Source organism: Perca fluviatilis, chromosome 21 (assembly GCF_010015445.1).
Source record: "Perca fluviatilis chromosome 21, GENO_Pfluv_1.0, whole genome shotgun sequence".
In the NCBI taxonomy this organism is placed as follows: Eukaryota; Metazoa; Chordata; class Actinopteri; order Perciformes; family Percidae; genus Perca; species Perca fluviatilis.
In genome coordinates, this window is record NC_053132.1 from 4,606,170 (window position 1) to 4,632,787 (window position 26,618).

The 26,618-nt window shown below is 40.4% G+C and overlaps 1 protein-coding gene across 1 annotated transcript; it reads right to left on the reverse strand.

Annotated features, from left to right (window-relative positions):
* Window positions 1–10,096: 10,096 nt before the first annotated feature.
* On the reverse strand, window positions 10,097–23,311 carry gprc5c (G protein-coupled receptor, class C, group 5, member C). Its single transcript, XM_039787684.1, is given in 6 exon segments — window positions 10,097–10,284; window positions 12,608–12,742; window positions 14,874–14,974; window positions 17,324–18,080; window positions 18,082–18,370; window positions 23,020–23,311. Coding segments are annotated over 5 exon segments (1,257 nt in total). The 5' UTR covers window positions 18,313–18,370; window positions 23,020–23,311; the 3' UTR covers window positions 10,097–10,251.
* Between the last annotated feature and the right edge of the window lie 3,307 nt (window positions 23,312–26,618).

Consider the following 26,618-nt stretch of genomic DNA (forward strand, 5'->3'; position numbering starts at 1 on the left):
CTGTGAAGTGCCACAGCTCTGGGCTCAGGTCTGGCTGCCAGCTATGCTGGGCGCGTTTATCAGTCAGTGCCTCACTGGGGTAAACAAAAGGCAAAGCAAAATGTAGTCATGGAAAATAAGTACATTTACAGCAGTGCTCTACTTCAATACAACTTCTGAGTTACGTCATGTGAGTACATCCATTTTAAAGCTGCACTAATCCATATTTTTATATTAAAGGTCCCATGTTGTAAAAAGTCTTTTTTGATTATAAAGCAGGTTGAGGTGCTGTATAAAAGCTGTGAAAGTATCAAAATGCTCAATCCACAGAGAAATGCATAGCCTGTATTCAGAAACTGTGCCTTTAAAAGAGCTGTCAGGACTTCTGAATGGTTGTGATGTCACAACTATACTATATGTAGGTAGAAAGTGCCGCTACAGTGGTGTTACATTCCCTGGCTGCAATGGCGGTGCAGAGACTCCAAGAGCACGGATGCAGAAGACCCGAAAATGTTAACTATCAGAACAGTTTTTTTTCTGGAGGGGGCCTTAAAAAGGCAGGTGCTAAAACGGAGCGTTTCAGGCAGCGGTTGAATACAAGTAGACAGACAGTATGAAAAAAACAATGTGTTTTTTGAACATTAAAGCATGTACGCATGTTCTTGAGAAACCCAAAATTTGAGTATGAACCTGAAAATGAGCATGATATGTGACCTTTAAGTAACAAACCTACAGAGAATTATCAACCAGCTCTGCAGTGTTCTCACCGCTATCGCCAACCTCATTCCAGCTGCAGGCAGCTGTTAATCGTGAAAAAGTTCTGAGAAATCCAATGTTGGCCACCTGATCAGCACTAAACACAGTTAGCAACTAGCTGGTGAACATCGCGCAGCATTTATCAGCTACAGAGACTAATATTTCCCTGCGGAGTTGGTGGAGACCAAAACAGAGCTTATAGCTAAACGTTTACAGAAACATGACTCTGAATGTTAATGCCTGCTGGTTGTGTAAATAGGTAACTGTTTGCTAATGTGTTCACCATACAGTAACAAACAAGTGGCCAAAAAAAAAATCTATGAATGCAGCTTTAACTTACTTTATGGGTGGTTCTGCAACTACAGTCACTTTTGACTCTCCCAAATTAAAAAAATCTACCTTTTGGAATTGTAATTTCAACCATCAGAGTCTGTAACATATATTACCATTGCATATAATTAGTTATTAACATTTTAATCTGGAAACAGATTTACTATTTAAGGTTTTTATCACTTATTCCTATAAAATGTCCTTACCGGGACATTACAATAACTTATTATACATTTTGTTTTTTTAATTTCTATAACATCAAGATATTTAAATTCATTTTTAGCAAGCTTTGTGCATCATTGTAATTACTAATATAATAAATCATGAAAAATAGGGGATTTTATATCTTTACTTAACTACATACATTGGACAAAGTTGCTTGTTACTTTGCAGGTTAAGATTTATATAACATTTAATTATCTTATAAACTATGATGCATTGTTATAAATGAAATCAGTAATTTGCAAATTGTGAATGTAGGACTGGCATTGGAATATTTTGCAGTTCCGTCCTGCAATGTGTAAGTAAGCAAAAGCTGTGACAACTTCTTCCACCACTGTGCAAACTGTACACACGTTATAAAAATCACTGGGGAGGATGTGAGAGAGTTTGACAGAGTGTGTTTTGTCTCACCAGATGACACTATCCTATAACACCATGTAGCCAGCCTCTCTGGTTGTACATTATATCATCTGTGTTGAGAAAACCTGAGTGCCATTTAAAGATATCAAAGGCTCCATAGCAGCTTGTTCTCGTGTCACTTTGTTCAGAAAGTTCACAGCAGTTTATTCACCAGCTAGAATGCACACACTGTGTGTGTGTGTGTGTGTGTGTGTGTGTGTGTGTGTGTGTGTGTCACTAACTAATTGGACACGCCGCTCGGTGTCTCGGATACAAGCACTATCAGCAGGATGCAGGCGCTGGCTTCTAGCACCAATTAGCTCGCAGTGAGACGTCCCTCACACTCCTGACACTGCTACTCCAGGAAGCTGTGGTACCTTCCATATTCCCCTGGACACACAACCTCATCCTCCCACAGCAAATATCAAACAGCCTGCTGAGGCTTATAGGCTCAGGAGATGTCACAGGTCTTAATTTGGTCTGTATGGTCCTTTTCTATCACATATTTTTTTATTATGAACGGACAAATGCAGTTCAATTCAATTTGGTTTATAGTGTCAAATCATAACAGAAGTTATCTCAGGACACTTCACAGATATTTCGTTTACAGAGACCCAACAATTCCCGGCGAGAGCAAGTGTTTGGTGTGACAGCGGCAAGGTAAATCTTCCTTTTTACAGGCAGAAACCTTGGACGTAACCTGGTTCTTGGTGGGCGGTCTTCTGCTTCGACCGGTTGGGGAGAGGGAATGAGAGATAATGTCAAAAGTATAATACCCAGTTACAATAAATACAGTATAATGGAATGGCATGATTAACAGTGGCAATTACAGTAACAGTAAATACACAAAATAATAATAATAGTGGTAGCAGTTGAGGCGTTGAGCAGGACCACATCAGCAGCGGCTGCAACCACAATCCAGGTGCCACCACAATCCAAGGAAATCTGGGAAGCTAGAAAAGCACAAGGACTCTGGGGAGAAGCTAAGCTAGTAATATGAATTAACATGCAGAGCCAACCAGAATCTTTTTTTTTTTACAGTTTTCAGAGGTGATCCAGAATGATCTGCTGAACGTGTTCAGAACGTCTGCGTCAGATTCCGTGAGACCCTGTTAATGGTACATAAATGCACACAGATGAAGGTTGGAAACACTTGTTTTACATATTTGATATTAGATGTTTTACAGCTTTCTCTATAGCCTTCTACTCCTAGGACTATCATGTATGATGTATGTTCAAAGGAAACCAGTTATTTGCATTTTGCTGGCAAGTCTGCAGACTTTCTTAAATATATAAATATGTCTTCTGTTTCAGATGTGAAGAGTGTTTGTTTGTGTGTGTGTGTGTCTGGGTGTGTGTGTGTGTGTGTGTGTGTGAGCACATAGAGAGAGATCTGATATGGCTGCAGGGTGATGGAGGACAACCAGAATTGGTCCTGAAAGAAATCCATCACATCATCCTCAATCCATGCTTCTTTCTTTCTGTTATTCCCTCGTCTGGCTCAAATGTTACAACTTTCAGTGCACTAGAACACTAGGTGACAGGAATCCTACCATCCAGCATGAATCGCACACAGCATTTCATATAGCTCCACCAAACAGTGAGGAGCATTGGGTTTCACGTTAGTTGTATAATGGTAATGTAAACCAGGCCTTAAGTAAAGAGCAGCCTGCCCTCTTTTCACCCTGCAAACCTCACATAGTATATCAGTCCTGTTACTGTCGCCCTCTGTACAACAAACTGAGGTCAGAGCTTTTGTAACTCGACATTATCACAGAAGTAGTGAGATCCTTCCGCTGGACATAAAAGGTGAAAAAGACAAAGCATATTGTTGCATATTCCATTCATCTTCTCAAATGTGTTATCTGGCCCGCAGCAGTATTGCAGTTTTGCTTGTTAGAAGTGAGAATTTCTGATAAAAAAACAACATTGCCTGAAATAGACGTGGGGACGTGGCCTTGCGTCACCTCCTTCAGGAGACTTGGAGGTTATCAGGCCACAGCAGTCGGATCGCTTATAAATCACAGGCCGACCTCTTGACAACAGCAGTGTTACCACGGCAGCCGGCAGCCCGGGCCAGTTCAATACAGACACATGAAATGTGAGAATGGGGGAGGGGAAGTCCAGATCTGTGTGTGTGTGTGTCTGTGTGTGTGTGTATGTGTGTGTGTATGTGTTTGTATTATCGTCCGACGATGTTTTGGACAACAGACAACGCTACTACTCAAAAAGCGATGTTACAAAATTTCATTTTAGACATTCATTATACATTTATTTACTATTTTATTCATATATCACACTCCTATTGTGAACATTAGACATTTGTAAACTAATTCCAGGCACCAAAACAATGTTTTTAACATGTTTTCACCTTTTTACGAGATTTGAGGAATTTCAAAAAGCAAACTTCAACTTTTCAGCTTCAGGGTCAAATTATGTGTTTACTCATTGCTCTAGAACAAATGTGGGCGTCACTATACAGAAAGCTGAGTTTGTTCTTAACATTTTGATATGCAACACATGGGGATCAGATTATATGGATATACCTTAAAAGAAGAATTTAAGAAGATGTGTAAAAATCAAGAAAATGCCCTTAGACATCAGACTAGACCATTAAATAAATTACTCCTTAGGTCATTCAATCATATAATGTTACATTTTAAGCAGTGGCGGAGGGGCCAGGCTGGGGCCACATGCCATTTTAGGGGTACCAGATATATTAAGCATATGTGTTACATACCATCAACCCTCCATAGATTTGGTTCTACAAAAGACTAACAATAAACACACAAATACCTATTCAGTGTTAATCTAAATTTTATTTATCACTGCACATTAATTATATCCCTTCTTTGGTGATAAAGGTGGGGGTAAAAACGTAGGAAAATATTTCCCACAGTTAGGCACCACCTCTGATTTTAAGAAAATTATTATTCCAAATAAGGATGTTATTACTTCAAATAGGATGTTATCTGACTCAGCAAAAGGTTGTTTTTTTCCTTTACCCCTATTTATTTCTGTCTGTCTTTTTTTTATTTTTATCTATCAAGTGATTTGTTTCTTTCTTGCGTGCGTGCGTGCGTGCGTACTCTGTGCTCTTTCCAGGTTTCTGGGACACAGCAGAGGTTAAGTGGTCACAGCTTTTGGTGGCTCCTGGAAGTTACTCAACGTTCTCACTGATCCACATTTGCCGTGCAGAATTTGACAGATTTGCTGACTTTGAGACTCAGAATTCCCCCAGAAGCAGAGAGTTTTTAAAATTCTAAGGCTATTAGGCAAACAGGTTGTTGTGAGTCGGCTGGGTGGCAGCTGCTTTTTAAAAATGTAATGTTTGTTTTTCATGACTTGCTAAAGAAACTTTTTGCTGACTTCTTTAGGGTTTTATGTCAACCAAACTGTATGGGAGAAAGCTATATGAGACATGCAATAATACAAAGTTAATTGACTTTTTTGTTAAATAAAAGCATGTCAATAAACTCTGGCCCTTATTGTCATCGTCATTTCCAGTGTGGCCCTTAGTGGAATTGACTTTGACACCTCTGCCTTACAGTGTTGGTGGCTGGCATGGCGTTCAGCGATTTAAAAAAACTGCATTGCGGCGCCTTCCTCTCTAAGAGATTCTGAAGATAGTTTGGCCATAGGAAACAGATAACTTAAACCATGATCAATTATTTCCATCCCCTCTGATGACCTTGATGAATCCAACCCTCTGATGTCAGTGGGCTTGGATCGATGCATGTTTGCACGAGTTGATGAGCCTGATTGAATTTGTGTGCCTGCTGTTATTCCTCTCACGAACACTGGACTTCCAACTTGTATCCAAACAGCAGTGATGATGTAAGTGGAATAAAGAATATGGTCACGACTGGCTGGCAGACAGGATAAGGACAAATAATGTACTAGTAGGGGTGTCATGATTTCCATTTTAAATGGAAAATTTATCCAAATAAGCTTTTCGATTTCGACTATCAAAATCAGAAGCAGGATCGCCATTCCCCTGGTATTTTTCTCTCTACACCCTCGCCTACTTGCGCACGTCCAAAGAAAAACACAAACAGACACAGCGTAGCTTACCGCCTGGTAGCATGCAGCTAAAGACACAGGGTAACGTTAACTTACCGGTAGCCTGCAGCTGCACTATTCCAGAAACCAGAAGCAACAGAACTGAAAAATCCTCCCGCTTCCCTGGAGTTACCGGTGTGGCAACATTTTGCCTTCCGCGTGAGTGAGTCATGGAAAGAAACGAAGGAGAAAGCATGTGGGCTCCGACGGGACTCCATGGTACGTTCAGGTGCACCTTGTTAAACTAGTGGTCCGTTCAACTGCACCTTGTAAACTCTGAGAAACTCAAACTGTTGTTGTAAAGTACCCTTCTGCCATTTAGTGGCTCTTATTGTGGCAACAAAAATGTTTAAAGCGAAAATGTAATTGTGTATTTTGAGAACTGTGACACCCATAGTAAATAGTAAAATTCTAAGCAAAATAAAAGTAAGTGTGTATCAACCAGTGTTTTTGTCAAGACCACCTAAACCGAATCAAGTCATCACCAAGACCAGATTGTATCGAGACGAAGTCAAGACCAAGACTTGGAGAGTTGAGATTGAGTCAAGACCAGACCAGTGCCAGACAGCCAGAACTTCTTCTCCTGTCTTACACATTCACTTTCTTGGGAGTTTGTGTTAAGGGAGCAGGGAGAGGGGGTCTACAGTAACACAGGCAGTTTTACATCCAATCCCAGTAATAAATCAGACAATGCACCGGCAGTGTAGTGATATCCCTGCAGTTGTGGTCTTGAAATAAAATCCTGAGTCCTTTTTATTCAAACCGAGACGAGACCAAGTAAAAATGCGATTGATTCCGAGACGAGACCGAGACCTTCAAAAAGTGGTCTTAAAGTGCTCATATTATGCTCATTTTCAGGTTCACAATTGTATTCAGAGGTTGTACCAGAATAGGTTTACATGGTTTAATTTTCAAAAAACACCATATTTTTGTTGTACTGATCATTGCTGCTGCTCCTCTTTTCACCCTGTGTGTTGAGCTCTCTGTTTTAGCTACAGAGTGAGACATCTCACTTCTGTTCCATCTTTGTTGGGATGTGCAGTACCTAGGTAAGGACTACTAGCCAGTCAGAAGCAGAGTATGAGGACGTGCCCTGACAGTACCTAGGACTACTAGCCAGTCAGAAGCAGAGTATGAGGTCGTGCCCTGACAGTAGCTAGGTAAGGACTACTAGCCAGTCAGAAGCAGAGTATGAGGTTGTGCCCTGACAGTAGCTAGGTAAGGACTACTAGCCAGTCAGAAGTATGAGGGTACACGTTTGTCTCTGAAGTAAAGGCTGGACTACAATAGAGCTGTTTGGGGCAGTTGGTGAACAGTGTTTTCTGTTGGAGATGGTAAGTCCCTTTGGGGTGGACTTTGGGCTTTTTCACTTTTGTAAACCTATAACGTGCACAAAAAAAGATATAGAACACAATAAAGGAAAGGGGAAAAGTCCAAAAAGCATAATATGAGAACTTTAAGACCAAGACCGATCTCGAGTACTACAACACTGGCATCAACAGTCTTCACTGGTTTTTGTCTGCAGTTTTTTTTTCGTCTGGGTTTGCCTGTTTCATAAATGCAGATCTTCTCTTCATTAAACTTTTTAGGGTGTGTTTAGACCTGAGTCAAGGCCTCCTTTGAAGTCCCCATCAAATGCTAGCCAGTATCATCCAGACAACATACTTCCTGTCACACCGTCCCGCCCTCATTACCCTCATGTCAACATACAATTTTGATAAAAAAAAAAAAACACACTATTCATAATATCACAAGTGAATATTTATTTGCTGTATATTAAAGACAAATCACATAAAGGCTGTGGTCAAAACATGTGAATACATTAAAATAAAAATGTATAAACAAGGTGGAGTCTCGTCCTGTTTGTGAGATCATTCCCAGCCAGCCACACAATCTATTTTCTCTTCAAGCGTTTGTTTCATTTGTCTTTCTAAAAGTTAAAACATGACAATAAATAAACAACATTGTGTTTGTTGTTTCCTGTCTCCACATTCTCATGAATGGGTTTGCATGATATTGTACGAAAACCTATGCACAACAATTCCTATGATATCCTACGAAATTACAGTGACCGTACATACAGTTAATAAATACATGCAAATTACAGTGCATTGCTTTTCGTAGCTATATGTACGAAAGGTTAATGACAACGACCTGCAACCTGTTTTCTTTCTTTATGAATTGCATATCTTTGGTTTAGACTGTTCAGATGAAACAAGCTCTGGCTCAGAGAAGCCAGAGCTCTGAGATATTTGAGACTAAATGATGAAAAATGACAGATTGATCATTAATGAAGATGGTAATAAGATGCAGACATATTCAGGTTCCTTTCATCCAACAGACATCCAGCAGATCGCCCCCCCCCCCATCTGCCCAACGATGATAGTTAGCTTTAAGTTAGGGACTGTAGGTTGTACACTTTCAAATACAAATCTCACATATATACATTCTGACAACACACTATATAATGGACTACGTAGTGAATAGTGAATGACTTCGCACACTTGATTGAACATTTGTGCCCACTCAGAGACGCCAAAGATCTGAGATTTGTAAGAATAAATGATGAAACATGAGTTTCTAGTTTTCTGTCTGCTCAATGCATGATGGTAGTAAGTTTTGAGTTCGGGACCATAGGTTCGGACACAGCCTTTCAGCCAACAATAAACAACTACAACTCCCATGAGGCTTTGATGGAAGCTTCTGTAGCTAAAGCTGTGTTTGAAACCATTCACTCACTCACTATTCCCTATATAGTGTTTTATTAAATAGTGACCTATATATGGAACAACCAAACCAGATTTTGGGCACTCACTGAAAACACGTCGTTATTTGTGTGACGGAGGCACGCGGCGCCCAACGTCATGTATACAAACCCAAACTAAAATACTTCTAGAACGTCCCTTAAAGAAACCGAGCACTCAGGAGAATAGTAAAATGTATATTATGTATATTATGTTGAATGTTACATTTACGCTGATTATAAACAAAAGCACGCTCCATTTTTCCTTTTCAGTTTTCGCAGTGATTTCTGCTTCTTCCTCTCCTCAGGGAAAACATGGCCGTGATGCATTGTGGTACACAGGAGTAAAATCACATCGTATGTACACTCAAATTATCAGTGCATTGTGGGTATTTGATACTGGACTATATGGTGAATGGCTACCATCATTATGAGAAGGCGATGGAAATGGATTGGACATGTAATACGTAGAGAGCAAGAAAACATCATGCAAACTGCCCTTCACTGGACACCAGATGGCAAACGTAAAAGAGGCCAACCCAAGAATACCTGGCGCGGGACGGTGGAGGGAGAGCTGAAGACCCTACATCACACCTGGGGCTCTATAAAGACACTGGCCCAAAACAGACAAGAGTGGAAATCCTTTGTTGCTGCCCTACAAGCCAACAGGCATAATGGGCAGTAAGTAAGTAGGTATATAGTGAATGAAATTAACCGCGGAGAATTCAATCACCACTACAAAATGGCGAACACACTATATAGTGCACTAATTCCGTGAAAGGGAACGGTTTCCTACACAGCTTAAGACTCAGACTTAATTAAGATTCTCAAATTGTACGGCCAGGTAAAGCAGTAGATACATATTTATTTAGGAATATATGGACACAAAAGCATCACATAATATGTTTTTTTTAGGAAGAAATATATAGAATAGAAATGACATAGAGAGTGAAACAAGCTAATCACAGGCGTGATTTCAGCTCTCTGTTATTGTGATTGTTTGATTGGTAGAAATGAGATAAAATAATTAAATAGCACACACTGGTGCGATAAATAGCATTAAATATACGCATTCACACAATGCTTCCATGCAGTGTAGAACCGTTGACACATTAACAACATATATTTACATTAATTCAACACCAGTAGCTCAATTTTACGTGTTAACTTTGTGGTTATAAACACTATTCACAATCCAGGCACAAAAATATTTATTGACTCCTATAATTACACTTGTGCATCATATTATTTTGTTGTGTGGAAGTGAATGCAATCCTTCTAATAGTGTTTTTTTATTCCAGTGTTTCTGCTGCTGCAGTAAAGGCTATAAAAGATTGTTTATTGTGTGTGTAGGGGGAAAAAGGGGGTGCATTTTTTTACACGTGCGTGTGTGCACGTGAATGCTATATTTGCGCTGGTAGCTCATCCGTCACTCTTCATCTGTGTGATTGGCTCCAGCAGAGAGCTCACGGTCCGCAAAAAGTCTTTGTTCTGTAGCAAATCCCCTCGCTTTGACTTCCAAATGAAGCTCTACACCATCTGATACCCAGCGGCACATTGGTAAAACGCAGTCAATAGAAAGGTTTAGCTGTTTTCCATCAGTGGGGAGGTGACCCAGCGCTCACCTCCACATGTCTGGGTTGAAGGATTCCTCTTAGAACCAGCTTAGGGAACCATGGAGAACAGCAAAAATACAGTCAGCGGGTGCAAATGAACTCAGAGTTATTTCGACGGGTGTTTTGGCGAGCGTCGTGGCGTTTTCACCACTGGACCGTCCTATGCGGGCCGTTCCCCTGCAAAAGGAAGAGAGACGGTAGAGTTGTTGATTACACAGCAATTCAAATGGAAACTCCACTGACAACCTGTTTACAGTATCAACTAGAAAGGTGGCTCTGAAAGGCACGCTCATTCGTGAAGGACAGCAGCTTGAATTCACAACAGACACAGTACAGTAGATTCAAAAGGTCACCCGGAACAAGTCTGCTTCCTAATACACTGTATTGACTTGTTGTGTTATGTTATTTTTGTTTTAAAATCTCCCCTCATTGAACAAAAAAGTAGTTTCCATATTATCTACACTACTTTTTGCTTGCAAACATAGTAGATAGAGTTATGAATTTAGTATTTATCATGAAGGGAATGGGGGATTTCAGACACAGCACTAGTTTGGTGGGGGAAAAAAGAAATATCCTTGTGTATTCCTGCTATATGTTTGACTGATTTTTTAAGAGAAATATGGCTTTGTTCCTAGTGTGCTGTTAGCTGTTTTCAGTTACAGTATCACAGTTGCAAATGTATTTGCATTTTGGGGGAGAAACAGAGCTAACTCTGCCACCGACACATTTGGCGAACACAGGCTATACTTTCGCTTAAAATATATAGTCTCGATTAATGTCCATAGTTAACTGTACATTACTTTTAAACATACGTTTTTATTACTTATCATAAGTTTTCAATGGTCACGTGGTATTTAAGACTCAATTACTGTTGATTTTCCAAACTACGAAGCGGCCCAAGGTCCAAATCACAAAACATAAGTGCGTTAATCGTGCGCCACAGAAATGAATAACTCCTTATTATGGTGTTCATTTTGACAGCCCTACTATGTATACATTTTAAAGGTCCCATGGCATGAACTTTTCACTTTATGAGGTGTTTTAACATTAATATGCGTTCCCCCAGCCTGCCTATGGTCCCCCAGTGGCTAGAAATGGTGATAGGTGTAAACCGAGCCCTGGGTATCCTGCTCTGCCTTTGAGAAAATGAAAGCTCAGATGGGCCAATCAGGAATCTTCTCCTTATGAGGTCATAAGGAGCAAGGTTACCTCCCCTTTCTCTGCTTTGCCCACCCAGAGAATTTGGCCCACCCATGAGAGAGAGAGAGAGACATCATGGCTTTCAAACGAGCAAAGTGGCAGTTTGCGCCACACCCCCTCAAAAAAAAAAACCCCAAAAAATTAAAAAAAAAAACTTCAAAAACAATTTTAAAAACCCCCCAAAAATTTTTAAAAAAACTTCATATACATTTTTAAACCACCAAATCTTTAAAAAAAATACCTTATAATTTTTTTTTTCAAAAAACTATATATTTAAAAAAAAATTTTTAATATATTATAAAAACAAAAAAATTTTTTTTAATAAATTAAATTTTATTTTTAAAAAATATATTTTTATAATTTATTTTTAATTTATTTTTTTTATTTAAATTATTTATAATAAATTTTTTTTAAAAATTTTTTTATAATTTTTATTTTCTTTAATTTTTTTTATAATTTTTTTACTTTTTTTTTTTTTAAAGTAAAAAAAAAACCTTAAGTAAAACAAGCTATATAAAAGAGACTTCAGATACAGTATTAGGGGACCACTAAGGCCTATATAAAAGAGACTTCAGATACAGTATTAGGGGACCACTAAGGCCTATATAAAAGAGACTTCAGATACAGTATTAGGGGACCACTAAGGTCTATATAAAAGAGACTTCAGATACAGTATTAGGGGACCACTAAGGTCTATATAAAAGCATCCAAAGAGCACCATGTCATGGGACCTTTAAATATACTAAGAGCATACCTTGAAAGCGGAGGAATAATCTACGTCTAAATAGCTTCTGGAAGAACCTCTGTCCCATTGGCATACATTGTAACGGCTGTGAATCCAAACTGACTACCGGTGCCGTCCTCCCTGAATCAGAGCACTACAAACTTTCTACAGCCACCTTAAAGTCAGAGGTTTCGTACGTAACACACAGTAGGTTTTCAGTGAAGTATTCCTTTAAAAAATATACATAGAAATATTGAAAAGACTAGACTACCATAAGAGCAGAAAGAGACAAATCATGTCAAATCAAAGTTGACCCTTAGCACCAACATAGTCTTGCATTGTAGTAAGAAAACAGATGGAAGAAGTACAGTGTGCACTGAGTCCAATGAGCAAGCGAGGTAAAAGACAAGAGGCCTTGAAAGAGAGTGAGCTCCACAACGTGAGAAAAAAAGAAAACCCAGACAAAGAAGTGATTCATGGTCAACCTGTAGAAGAAGTTACTATGGATACAGCAGGTGCTGAGGGGTCGATAGGCACAGAGGCGGGAGGAGGGGGGGGGTTCAGGACACCACCTACGCTATTTCCGTTTGTCTGTGTGTGTGCGGTGTTCCCGCTCTCGGTGTGTGCCGAGAGCGTGCTGCTCCCGCTGTTGGCTGCAGAGTGGGTGGAAGCTCTGGGAATGGCTGTGGTATAGGATACGTCCGCAGGGTGCTGTATGAAGTCATAACATGGGCCCATGACAAAAACATCCAAGAAATGAGGGAGGGGATGTTATATGTGACCACCTCTTCCACAAAAGGGACAACAAACTAGCTGCTGTGAATCTGATTCATTTGAAATTTAAAAGATGGGACCGGATTTTTAAAAGGCTTAATATCTGACATACCTCACATCAAGAAAACATTATCTCTGAGTGAAATTTGCAAACGCCACTACGCCTAAAATAAAGACAATTAAAACTATAATTTACCACAATTTTGCGAGTACATCTTTTCATACACTTCTTGTAAAATATTTTCCTTAAATTTTCTCAACTCCTCATTAAATGTGGCACATAGCATATATCATAGCATGATATCAGATACAGCTTTGCTGTAACTAGGTGAACAAGTAAGACTAATATCCTGCACATATTGTGTATAAAGGCTAACTTTGTTTTTTTCAACCTTTCAACATGTTATAGGGCCCTACTTTAACGATCTGAGCGCACGGCTTGAAGCGCCTGGCGCAGGTGCGTTTAGGGCGTGTCCAAATCCACTTTTGCTAGTTTGACGGCGGAAAAAAGGGTCTGTGCGGCGGCCGCATGGTTCAAAAGAGTTGTACTTTAGTGTCTTCATTAATCAGAGGTGTGTTTTGGGCGTAACATGCAATAAACCAATCAGAGATCATCTCCCATTCCCTTTAAAAGCCAGGCGTGTTTGGACCTTGGAGCATCGCTATTATAATGGAGGATTTGCACCTTAATATTTTTATTTGTAATCTTCTGCATGTGTGTGTGCTGCTGTGCGTCCCTGTGTGTGTAACAAGCATAGTGTGCGCGCGCTGTGCACGAGCCTAGGAGCATTTTACTAATGCTCTGTTAAAATACCAATGAAATGCTGCGTTATTGACTTTAGACCAGGTTTTTGTTGGTCAATGGCGCGAGCACTTCCCACTGCCTCAACATAGCAATACATCAAGAATGCACCTGAACACACCTCCCTGTAAGACCAGCACGCCCATGGGCGCAAATATGGGCTGCATTTGCTTTTTACTGTAAATGATGTGGGCACTGGACGGTCTTAAAATAGCAAAGACACTTGCGTCGGGCTTTGCGTCGGGCTTTGTGCCACACTGCGCCGGGTGCAAGATAGGGTCCTTTGTGTCTACGTGACTGATGGGAACAACAATCTTTGAAGTTGGTCCAGTATGAAACGAGAACGCTTGGCGAAACAAGCTGCAATGTGGTGTTAATGGGCAACTGTGACAGATGTTGTCACAGTTGTACTGTAACTGTAACTGACAGGCTCAGAATATTATTCTAAGTGTCTGACATACATTATAGAAAGGATCCCGTCAGAGATAGACCTTTTTGTTAAAGAGTAAGATCCTTTTTGTTTAACATGAAACGGCTCCGAATTCACAATCGGCAAACTCACCAGACTCCATGTAAATAAACAGTAATTTCATCGCCATAAAACACACTTCATTCAAAGTCAACAGAAATAAAACCAAAAATACCAAAAGCTGTCTTGGTTCATCTTTCCACTGTTCCAACAATCACCACTCTGGTTTGGTTTAATTCACCCATTTAAATGTGAAAATATGCTGGCTCTGTACATGCTAAAAGTCCTGATCATTTTTACATTGAGTACAGTGGGTTTGGAAACGGTGACTTCAGAGCTGTTTGTGGTTAAACAAATATGATCTTACTCTTTAACCAAAAGGTCTATCTCTGTAGGGATCCTTTCCATAATGTTGTCAGACACTTGGAATAATAATCGGAGCCTGTCAGCAGCAAAAACAGCACGCTGATGGTGAACATTTGCCCTATATGGTTACATTGCAGCCTGGTTTGTGGCTGCCGGTTACAGCGTTCATGCTCAATACTAGACCAATTTCAAACATTTCCTTTCACATTAGTCACTTAGACACCAATGCGTGGGAAAATAGGTTAAATACACCTTCACTGTGTCGAATTTGTTTTGAATGCTTCAAAATACTTCCTGGAAAGTGTCTTCATTTCAATAATAATTTGCCTACAACAGGAAATATGAGTGCATGTGAACCAGCTAAAAATGTGCCTGATCATGCCACATTCAGGTGTGCCTGTGTAAACCAATACACTTGGGTGTATACTCACATTTCCCACTCCTTTGCTGATGATCGCCAGCTCAGTGGGCTGGTAGACTGAACTCCGCAGCTGACCGGTGTAGCCGCTGTATGGAGACACCGGCTTGGACCCTGTAATGGACAGACAGAGACAACACAACGCATGCCATTATTTTAAACAAGCCCTCTGAGTGATATCTTTAGGGCCTTTTAAGTGCTATCATTCCCCCAGCAACCATCTCTTAAATCTTTATATTACAATCAGTGAAGATAAGCAGCACTTCATCAGCCAAATGAGAGCCCGAGGCTGCTCTGTCCTTTATCTGTCGTTTGTGATTTCAGTGATGTATCCTGTAGAAACACCCAGTAGAGATGGACGTGAGAGATGACTTTGTCACATTTTGCTGATCCAAGCGTCAACTATTTTTTTCCCTTCGGATGAAACTGTTGCCACACCTCAGTTTCCGTGGGAACAATGCAAACATGAGGTGTGATGTTGCTGGTGGGAGTCGCAGTGGCAGTGTTTACATGTGGGATAGGGAGCCTAGACACTCATTAACAGGAGTGATTCAGAGAACCCATTACCTGACTGCAACTCTGGGGAAAGCAATGTGACCAGAAGGTTGGTCGGCTTTTTCTGTCCCGGTGCTGGTGACAAATATTATTGACTTTTTAGTCATACCTCACAATATGAGGAAAAAAGTTAAGTTAGGGAGTTAACTGGGGAGTTAATGATTAAGGCTGAGGTCAAATGATGTATCATAAACTCAGATCTGAGCATTTTCATATCACACAACAGCTGTGCGAACAGCGTTTAGGATTCATCGAGACTTGAAAACAGAATAATCTTTAGTTTCAGTAAGGTGTCAAACATGTTCAATAATGTCTCTATGTAAATTGGTCAAGCAAGGCTGTTTATCAGAGTTCCTAAAAATTAGGGCTGCAACTAACGATTATTCATTGTCGATAATTCTGTTTATTTTATCGATTAATCGATTAGTTGTTTGGTCTATAAATATCCCAACATAACGTCCTCAAATGTCTTGTTTTGTCCACAACTCAAAGATATTCAGTTTACTGTCACAGAGGAGAGAAGAAACTAGAACAATATTCACATTTAACAAGCTGGAATCAGAGAAGTTTGACTTTTTTTCTATAAGACAATGACTCAAATCGATTAATCGACTGGCAAAATAGTTGCTGATTAATTTAATAGTTGACAACTAATCAATTAATCAATTAATCTTTGAAGATTTCACTGCATAACAGTCATATTTATGTCATGTTGAATGCCAAAGATGAATCTATAAACTCCAGCTGTTAGAAAGATGTAATGGGTTCTCCCAGAATGGAAATAATCAAATATATAAATAGTTGCTTTCCACGTCTACACCACAGTCACACCAGCTGACAGACGGGTGAAAAAACACTGAGCATCTACTTCATCATCTATGATTATCCACTGACTCCACCAGCAGCCCTGATGATCAGCAGCGAGCTGCGAGGCGACAGACTTTGGTGCTGAGCTTTGTGGCGTTTTACTGCATCAGCTCGGGACTTGAACAGCAGCATATCACATTCTGTCGGGTCAGCATGTAGATGCAAAACAACCTTTTCAGGACATTTTGCAAGGTAATCGGTCTGTTGGGATGTTTTTGTGGTCTTAAAATTTCAATCAGCACGCATCTGTAAAAGGTCATTCTGTATATTCTGTGATATTCTAATGCACAGCCAATGCAAGGACAAAGGACGGAGTGTAAATGTTACCAGACGTTCCCCCGACAAACCGTGGGTCCAAAAAGTGTCTTTGATAAACCAAATCTAGAGTTACAAACAGTGACATCACACCCCCGTGTCGACTGACTGCTAGTTTGAGGTAAATTAGCTTTCCAAGCTAACGTTAGTGAAAGTGTTGACATACTATATGAAAGCATCAAACATGTATTTTAGATGAAGGACATGAGAGTAGGTCTGGGTAATATGGAGAAAATAATATATCACGATATTTTTGACCAAATACCTCGATATTGATACAGCAATGATATTGTAGTGCTGACTATTGGTGCTTTCGCTAAATATTTACACAATGAGATTTTTGATAAATAATAATCAGTAATGTGGATATAATGACGAAGTGGGTAAATGCAAATAATAGAACAGTTACAACAGTCTGGTAAGTTCAGAAAAGTACATCACTTTACTGCAATGCAGCCTTTAAAACCAGGAAAACACTACACTAATGCCATATTACGATATTACGATATCCAAAATCTAAGACAATATTTAGTCTCATATCATGATATTGATATAATATGAATATATTGCCCAGCTCTACATGAGAGTATATCCAGTTGTTCATTGTTCCAGTTTGATAAGTGCTGTTAAATTGTATGTACGCAGCTTTCAACCCGGAAGTTATTGTAAACATATATTGCGATTGGGTCTATAAAGATTAAATAAACAATCTGATGCTGACTGTACCTTGGTTGGTCTCATCCATAGAGAAAGCCTTATTTTCCATGAACATGTTCTGGGAGCTCTGCTCCTTCAGGATCGTCTCGTAGCCGACTCCTCGGCTTGGGTACATGTCTTGCCCGAGGCTCTGCTGGCTTTCATCGTCGCTGGTCAAACTGCAGATGTCAGGAATGGTGTAGAGGATCAGGAACACCCATGCGTTCGCCACTAAAGCGATGGCCAAGGTGGGGTCATCCCATGTGGGGCCCCCTGTCCTCCGATTCCCGTAGACGTACATGACGATCCACGCCACCCAAATACCAACAGAGAACAAGCTGGTTAGAAGGATGAAGGCGCCGTCCTTCTTCCACTTATTGCGTTTGCCTGCCATGATGGTCAGACTTGCCACCACCACAGCGAGGATCAGGGTCATCACGTAGATCAGCGCCATGACGAAGTCCTTGTTGGCGATGTTGCAAGGCGTGGCCGTGGCTCTGCTAGTTCCGGCTGTGGCGTTGAGTGGCCCCTGTGGGTGGCGCACCACTGTGATGATCAGCCACTCCGTGTTGATGACTACCTCCACCAGCCACAGCCCCAGTGCCCCTAGACATAAAACCCAAGCCCGGGGCCCGCTGTCCCGCCTGGCGAGGATGTTCAGCCTCACGCACTGCATCAGGAGGCAGGCGAAGCAGCCGCCAAACAGCACCCCGAAGAGGAACCTCCGCGAGGCGCAGGTGGAGAAGTCCCTTCCCACGATGAAGGCGAAGGTCAGGCAGAAGAGACCACCGGGTGAAGATCAGGAACCAGGCGTTGAGGGCCACAGATCTCTTGCGGTTCTTGTCTTGCGTGAAGGGCACGTTGGCCAGCAGCGAGATGAAAAGCACAAAGGAGAAGACAATGCCGGCCGCCGCAAAGGCCTCCAGCACGATGCCCCACACGGCATTCAGGTCGCAAAGGTTGTAATAGAGGGAGTCCAAGTTAGGGCCGCAACCATTGATGGTGACGTTGGCAGCCATGGCCACTGGGAGAGAGAGAGTTCAATTTGGACGAGTTGTTCTGGGATCCTTACAGCATCTGTATAGACGGACAAACAGGGAGAATCTGAGAAACGTCCGACGTGGACTGATCTTAACAAAGATTCAAAGACGTCACCAATGCTGGACAAGAAACTGTACACCCAATTAAGCAAATATTACACTTACATGAGTCAGTATACACACAGCAACACCTGGGATTCAAACCTTTGTTGTGATGTTTACACAGAAATTATGCCATAAGAAATTACTCAACTAGCCACTAAAAATGTCAGAGGAATGTCACATTCTTGACTTTTCCCCAACTTTGATGTTAATCATTAATCGGGTCTGTCGACAAATATTGTTTCTGTACATATACGATAACATCTGAGTCAAAGAGGTGAAAGTGCATTAAACCTAAAGTGCTGCGGGTTGAAGTGTAGTTTAAATGATGCACACATCAAATGAAAAAGTGGCACATCAGTGGTACTTTTATGATTTTATTGAGCATAAATCAGAGTGGAACTTTGTCTGCTTTGTGAATTAACATCTCCAAAGTTCCTGTCTTGTCTCTATTTGCTGTGTCTGGCTCTTTTTGTCCCCGTCAGATTGAATTACTCTGAACCGGGGTACAGTCTCTGAGCCAAATCGATAAAAGTGTGTGTGCGGACGTCCACTCTTTCAAACTTCTGTGACTCAATCACGACAAGGATCTTTCTGGATCAACGAAATCAACCTTTTCTGGTTCTCCACGAACCCAGATTTGGTTGGTCCCTTTGTTTGGCGGCTTTGGGAGTGCTGCCATCAGTCCCTCATAATAAACTAATTATATGGGTGTGACCTCTAATCACACGCACAGTATTGAAGCTGCTCCAGTGTTCTTTTTTTAGATTCCAGGCCTGTCAAACAGAGAAACAGAGACCTGCGGGAGACTCTGTATTAACACAGGTCCCACTCTTTAGTCAGTTCACCCTTTGTTATCATCAAAAGCTCAAGGACTAACCGTTTGATGGCATGTTTGCAATTCCCGAATGCTCAAGGTAGGACCACAATGCAGACTTTCATTCCAGGATGAAAAAAAATGAAAGATCAAGGCAGCGGTTTGGCTTTCCAAATATCTCAACAGGTTCATGTTAAGCTAAAGTAGATGAAAATAAGACTAAAGACTCCCAGCTGGGAAGACTTTGCCTGACTCATCAAACTGAGAACTTTCTTTGTTTTGTGTTTATACAAAAAAATGCAGAGCTAAAGCCTTCATATGGAAAGTGAAACCTTTGATTCCTAGAATACTTAATCAAAATTAATCAAATAACAATGACTAAGTTTACATGCACACTAATGTTCCACTAATATTCATAATTTAACAATATTCCAAATTTTAATTTTGGATATTCCGAATTAGGCCTTATTCCAAATGCTGCATTTTCTGATTAAGACATGTGGAATAGGCCAATATTATGTAAGTATAGTATGGTCGTACAAGTCGCCACCGGTGGAAAACTTTCAAAAAATCAGCAGGAGGAGCTTGCCTTATTATAAGGGGCGTTGGAATGAATCGTTGCATCGATGCATTGCGATGCGGACCTAGACGATTCTGCATCGATGCAGAGACAGACCAATATTGATTATTGCTTACTGATGTTACTTGTTGATTTTCCGGTTGCTGCTTTTTTTTGTTTACGCCTTTTGTCTGCTGTGTTTAGACTCCATACATACAGGAAGTGTCTTTTTTAAGAGCAGATACAATAAAAATGGGAGTTCATATATATCTGACTGCTTGAATTTGTTGAATGTGTGGTAATTTATAATATGATATCGAAACAATTCGATAATCGTAGTCGTATCGAATCATAAGACCAGTGAAGATTCACACCCCTGCTAACTATCATGTCTCCTAAAATATGGCTGGTCAAAACCTTTGAGCCGACATGGATGAGGCATCTGCAGTCCCATTAACACTGGCTAAACTCCACCCGCTGATAAAGACCAAGATGTGTGGGGCAGCCTCTAGCTCACTAGCCTGTCACCCCCCCCCCCTCTTTCTCTCCCCCCTTTCCTGTCTATCCACTGTCACTATGGCATAAAGGGAAAAGATCAAGATCTGATTGAAAGCTCATCAACAGCTACTAAATGCACCTTTGTGGGGAGATTGTGTTCTCAACAACAGCTGAGATGTCTTACTGTTAATCCAATCAACACAATGTTTGGAGACCCCAGACTCCCATTCAGTAATGTGTAGTCATCAAAGAAGTATTCAGATCCTTCACTTAAGTCAAAGTACTAATACCACACTGTAGGGCTGGGCGATATGGCGAAAATCAAATATCACAATATTTTTGACCAAATACCTTGATATCGATATCGCAACGATATTGTTGTGTTGGCTATTGGTGCCTTCACAAAATATTTACATATTATTTGCCTTTACGAGTGGGTAAAGGCAAATAATAGAACAGTTACAACAATCGGGTAAGTTCAGAAAAGTACATCACTTTACTGTAATACAGCCTTTAAAACCAGTAAAAGACAACACTTATGCCATATTACGATATCATATCCAAAATCTAAGACGATATCTAGTATCATATCACGATATTGATATAATATTGATATATTGCCCAGCTCTACCACAATGTACAAATACTCTGTTACAAGTAAAAGTCCTGCATTGAAAAAGTTACTTAAGTAAATGATGTAAGCATCATCAGGAAAATGTACAGTGGACATAAAAAGTCCACACACCCCCTGCTTTGGAAATTCTTTTGTACCCTTCTCCTGACTGATATCTTTCAACAATGTGATCCCTCTGATGTTCTGGAAGCTCTCTGCGGACCGTGGCATTTGCTCTGAGATGCACCTAAGAAAATGTCAGGAAGGTCCTACTAGAACAGCTGAAATGTATTTGTGATTAATCAGAGTCACTTCAAATGACGGCAGCTGTGTCATGGCTTCTATTTAACATGAGTTTGAATGTGATTGGTTAATTCTGAACACAGCCACATCCCCAGTTATAAGAGGGTGTGCACACTTACATACGCAACGAGGTTATTGTAAGGTTTTTATTTTTCCCCCTCGTTCACTTTGTTTTTCAATTGAATTGTTCACATTATAGGTCTCATTCTTTTACATCACAAAAACCTGGAATTTTAAGGTGTGCAGACTTTTTTATTTTATGTCCACTGTACTTAAAGTATTAAAAGTAAAAACACTCAGAAAAATCCTCCCATTTTTAGAAACTGGAAACGATCCAAACAGTTCTGTCAAACAACTAAGCGTTTGATCGTCTAATCATTTCAGCTGGACTTGTAGGCCTATTTATGGGTAAGTTTAATTTATAATTAAAACACCATATTTTTGAACTACATGCCTTTGTGCAAAAAGCTTAATTTTTAAATTAACTAGCAACTAAAGCTGTCAGATGAATGTAGTGGAGTAAAAAGTACAATATTTCTCTCTGAAAGTTAGCCGAGTAGAAGAAGAAAGTAGCATGAAAAGAAAAGACTCAAGTACAAGTACTTTAAATTTGTACTTAAGCACAGCACTTGAGTAAATGCACTGTTACATTCCACCACTGGTAACTGAAACGCAATATAATGTAAACTGGAATTATGTTTTGTAATTTGTTGATGGGCCGGTGTCAAAATCTAGCTTCCATGTGTCTCTTGCGTTGAGCATCCTGTTCTTAAACGCAAAATAAAACGAAACAAAAACAAGCAACGCACAGGGTAGAAGAATTATGTAATATATGAATATACCACACAGCTCATTTTTGCCCCAGGGTTCCCTAGAATCGTGTTATTTTCAAAATGGGGGCCGGGATCTATAATCCCATCCATAAGCAACACAATGACAGAATGTGTGACTACTTTAGGTCATGGGGTTCATACACTTCTTAATCTAAAAGCAAAAATCCTATCAGATCCTTATCATATGGGGGTCCACGGTTGAATTTGTCTCAGTTTGGGGGTGCTTGATGCGAAAAAATTTGGAAACCACATCTCTAGAAGATGTATCCGGCCCTGGATGGAATCAATCTCATCTATAATATTTTCATATTCATCTGTTTTGCTCAGTTTCAGTGGCTTTCATACAAAACACAGGTAGGCTACATCTATTGGCTGCAGCTGGGGATGATTGATATTAATGTGCACACACAAAAAATACCTTTTCCCCCTCAAAGTCCAGTTATGACACGTCCAGATGCTGTATTCCTCTTCACTACATCTATGTACGCTTTAGCCCATTTAAGCAGCAGATCTGTTCTCGCATCAATGACCCATTTATGCATCGGAACCATTAAACACACACACACACACACACACACACACACACACACACACACACACACACACACACACACACACACACACACACACACACACACACACTCACTTCAGGATGTGTTCAGAGACATAAATCACTATTAGACACACTTAAACCTGCATGTAATAATGAGATCCTTCCTCTGCTCCTTTGAAATTGACAGAAATAGCACAAAGTGTAGCTATTTCGCACTTAAAGTAGCTTTTAATAAAACGCATCAACGCGATCATATTGAATAAAACTATTTGTTTAGGCTTATGGGAATATAGGCCTATCTCTTCATAGCTACGGACAAACAGTCACATCTTAAAACCAGAAGCAGATAATTGGCCTGATTTTAGGAATATGAACACTGTGATGAGTCTGAAGTGTTACTGTAACTACCTGTATGTTGTCGGCAGACTGGTTGTCGATCTCTGAAACGCTTCTCCACCTGCTCCAAACTGCGCCAAATCACCAAAAAAGAAGAAAAAAGGGAGAGACACAGAGTAAAGTCACACAAAAAGTGTCTGGTCTTCGGAAAATCTCATAGAAAACCTCATCCGACTGGATTACAAACTAGTTCACGACCAATCAAATGGAAAATAAAAAGTTTACGGGAGCGCTTTCCAACGATCGGACTGCTGGGATCGTTCTCTCTCTCTCTCTCTCTCTCTCTCTCTCTCTCTCTCTCTCTCTCTCTCTCTCTATTTATCTCTCTCTCTGCCTTTCTCTCCTCTGTCTCTCTGTCTCTCTGTCTCTCTCTCTTTATCTCTCTCTTTCGCACGCACACAGGCAGCGCACGCATACTGGCAGCGCGCGCGCACACACACACACACACACACACACACACACACACACACACACACACACACACACACACACACACACACACACACACACACACACACACACACAGCTTGCTCGCTATATCTCATAAACTACTGTTCTAATGCATCCACTTCTATCTATCTGGTCACTTTGTGTGTCAGATAAAGATTTGAGAACATGTAGTGTGTGTGTGTGTGTGTGTGTGTGTGTGTGTGTGTGTGTGGGGACATCTGGTGGTGAAAAAGGTTCAATCCAGCAGCAGCGTTGGCTGAATCTCATTTCTCACCCCCCTTCAGTAACATGAAGGGGGGCAGCAAAGTCCAAAGGAGCCACTAATACTGTTACGGTGTATATGAAGAATCTCCATCCTAAATACTATGAATCCGTTTTGCTCCATGATATGCTTAAATCAATGAAAATCATGAAGAAAAAGTCTTGTAGAGTACAAAACGTTGTCACTTTTATGATAATAAAAAATAATAATAAAAACTTTATTATAGAGAACTTTTCATACAGGAGATGTGGCTCAAATTGCTATAGACCAGGGCTGTCAAACTAATTTTCCCAGAGGGCCACGCTGGAAGAAGAGAATCACACCAAGGCCCAGACATGTCAAGTTTATTGACATTTTTTTGTTACTGCATTTCACTTCTTTTTTTTTTTTACATTTTGGAAGCTTTTTTCATCATTTTTGTTCTTTTTGTTCCGACTTTTTTGTGGCTTTCTCAGACATTTGTCACCTTTTTGTAAATTTGTTGCTTTTTCCGACATTTTTGTTTGCTTTTTGTTGACATGAAGCCCTACAAAAGTCATCAAAAGAGTTCCTTAGCCATCACAGAATTTAGCAAAGCAAGCAAAAACATTTTTTTTTAACAACAACAACCTGTTTCTCAGCCTGAATATGAAAACTCTCTGCTGCTTCTGGGGGAATTTCTGAGTCTCAGAGTCGGCAAATCTGCCATATTCTGCTTTCAATGTCAGGTAATCGCAGTTTAAAAAACACTTTCCTGTGTTTTTGGTTTGGCGCACAACTAGGCGGGCCAAAATTCTAAATCTGCAAGGGGGCCAGATTTGGCCCCCGGGCCTTGAGTTTGACACATGTGCTATAGACAATATATTTAGACAATAAAAATAATCTGGATGACAAATAAGTGAAAGTAACAGAAAATCCAGAAGCAAACAGACACACAGGAACAAGCTAATGTCTACTTCCTCTTTCTTTAACAGACTTATCTTCAACCCATTATCTTTTTATTTTTCTTCCTTTTGTTTTGTCTCTTTCGCAGTACTATCATTTATACCACCACTACCATTACAAATACTTTATTGATTTGTATTACTGTGGGCTTTAGCCCTCATGTTGTCTTCGGGTCGAATTTGACCCATTTTCAAAGTTTCTATATCATAAATTTGGGTTTCTTTTAACCAAATTGCCCCAAAATAACATGGACGGTTCCATAAGACACAAAAGGAAATTAAGGATCAGATCTCTATTTTCATAGAATTTTGGGTGTTGTATTCAATGTTATAGCGTTATCCTGACTAAACTTAGACAGATCTCTGATGATCCATTACCTTCATTCCTCTGATCTTAACCATTAGTCAAAATCATTCATCATTTCTGCTTTTTTCTTACACAAAAAAAATAGAAAATTTCATATAAATGAGGTTTATTGACCATGACTTCAAAAAATAAGTGTAAAACTAGTGTAAATAAACAGGTCTAGTGGTGAATATACTGGTGTTAATGGAAAAAAGTTCCAAAAAAAAGCAAGCATAACGTGGGGGAAAAAGCAACAAAAATGTAAAAACAGTGTCTAAAAGAGTATTCATTTTGACCTGGGAGGACAACACAAGGGTTAGTGACAATGTGGTTGAAAGTTGGTCCAGCTGGTGAGCCGAGGAACAGATCCAGGTCCAGTAGCATCACCATGTGGCCATTTACAAAACACTTTACCTTTTACAGTAGCTGTTAAGACTACTTTCTTCATTTCTCCAGAAATTGTTATCAAATCTTTTTGAGCCTGGGAAAAAAAAAAGTCACTCATTATCTATTTTGTATTCCTATGATTGTATTCAAGTTTCTTGGAGGCGTGGCCTGACATAAACTGACATAATTCTCGAACGCTGCATTCAAGAACGTTGTTTCCTCCGGTGTTTTCCCTCCCTTTGGTGTGTCTGGACTTGTTTGGTCTGTTTGTGGGCGCCACCTTTGTTCTGGGCCTCTGGCGGAGTGACACATCTGACGCCCATCGCCAATCAGCTCAAAGACTCCCAGTTTTCTGATTTTCTCTGCCATCTCTGCAAATAACTATGTTAAGAGGATACAGTAGGTGGCGATAATGCTCCGACTGGTTGCAAGTCACCATTGAAAGAAGAAAAAGAAGAATGTTCACTGCCAGATTATTCTAATCAAGTGGTACTACAGCCAACTTTTAAAAAACTAATACATATTTTTTAAGTCTTTATTTGATAGCACAGACAAGACATGGAAGGGGGGAGAGAGAGAAAGGGGGGGGTGGCAAAGGGCTGCGGCCACTGCAATGAGGACTGAGCCTCTGTACATGAGGCGAACTCTCTACCAGGTGAGCTACCCAGGCGCCCCTCTGTGGCCAACTTTAAACCAAGAATCAAGAATCGAAGTCCGGTGGCCAGGTTAGCTCAGGTGGTAGAGCGGGCGCACATATATAGAGGTTTACTCTTCAACGCAGCGGCCGCGGGTTCAACTCTGACCTGCAGCCCTTTGCTGCATGTCATTCCCCCTCTCTCTCCCCTTTCATGTCTTCATCTCCTCATGAATTACGTTGATTAAAGCGTAACTCTCGCCAAAATGCAACCTAGGGTCTTTTTGTGAATGTACCCGAGTCAAACTTTCGTTTAAAAGCATATTTTTTAAGATTGACTGTATTCTCGTTTTTCGGTCAAATGGCCTTTTGAAATGGAGTGCTAAGGGCACTTTTATGCAAGCCTCAAAATAGCTATTTTTAAACCACTAAGAAGGCTCGACACAACATGAGACTCTGCTCCAAGTATCACCAGGGGCTCTACACCTTAACGAAAGCATCGACAACATTGGTTGTGTACCCAGAGTTTACTGAAAAGAAAGCTTTTGAGCAACTCACCGTAGCTCTTGTTGTTTCCGGTCGCTAGCACCTCGGCAGTCAAAACAAGTC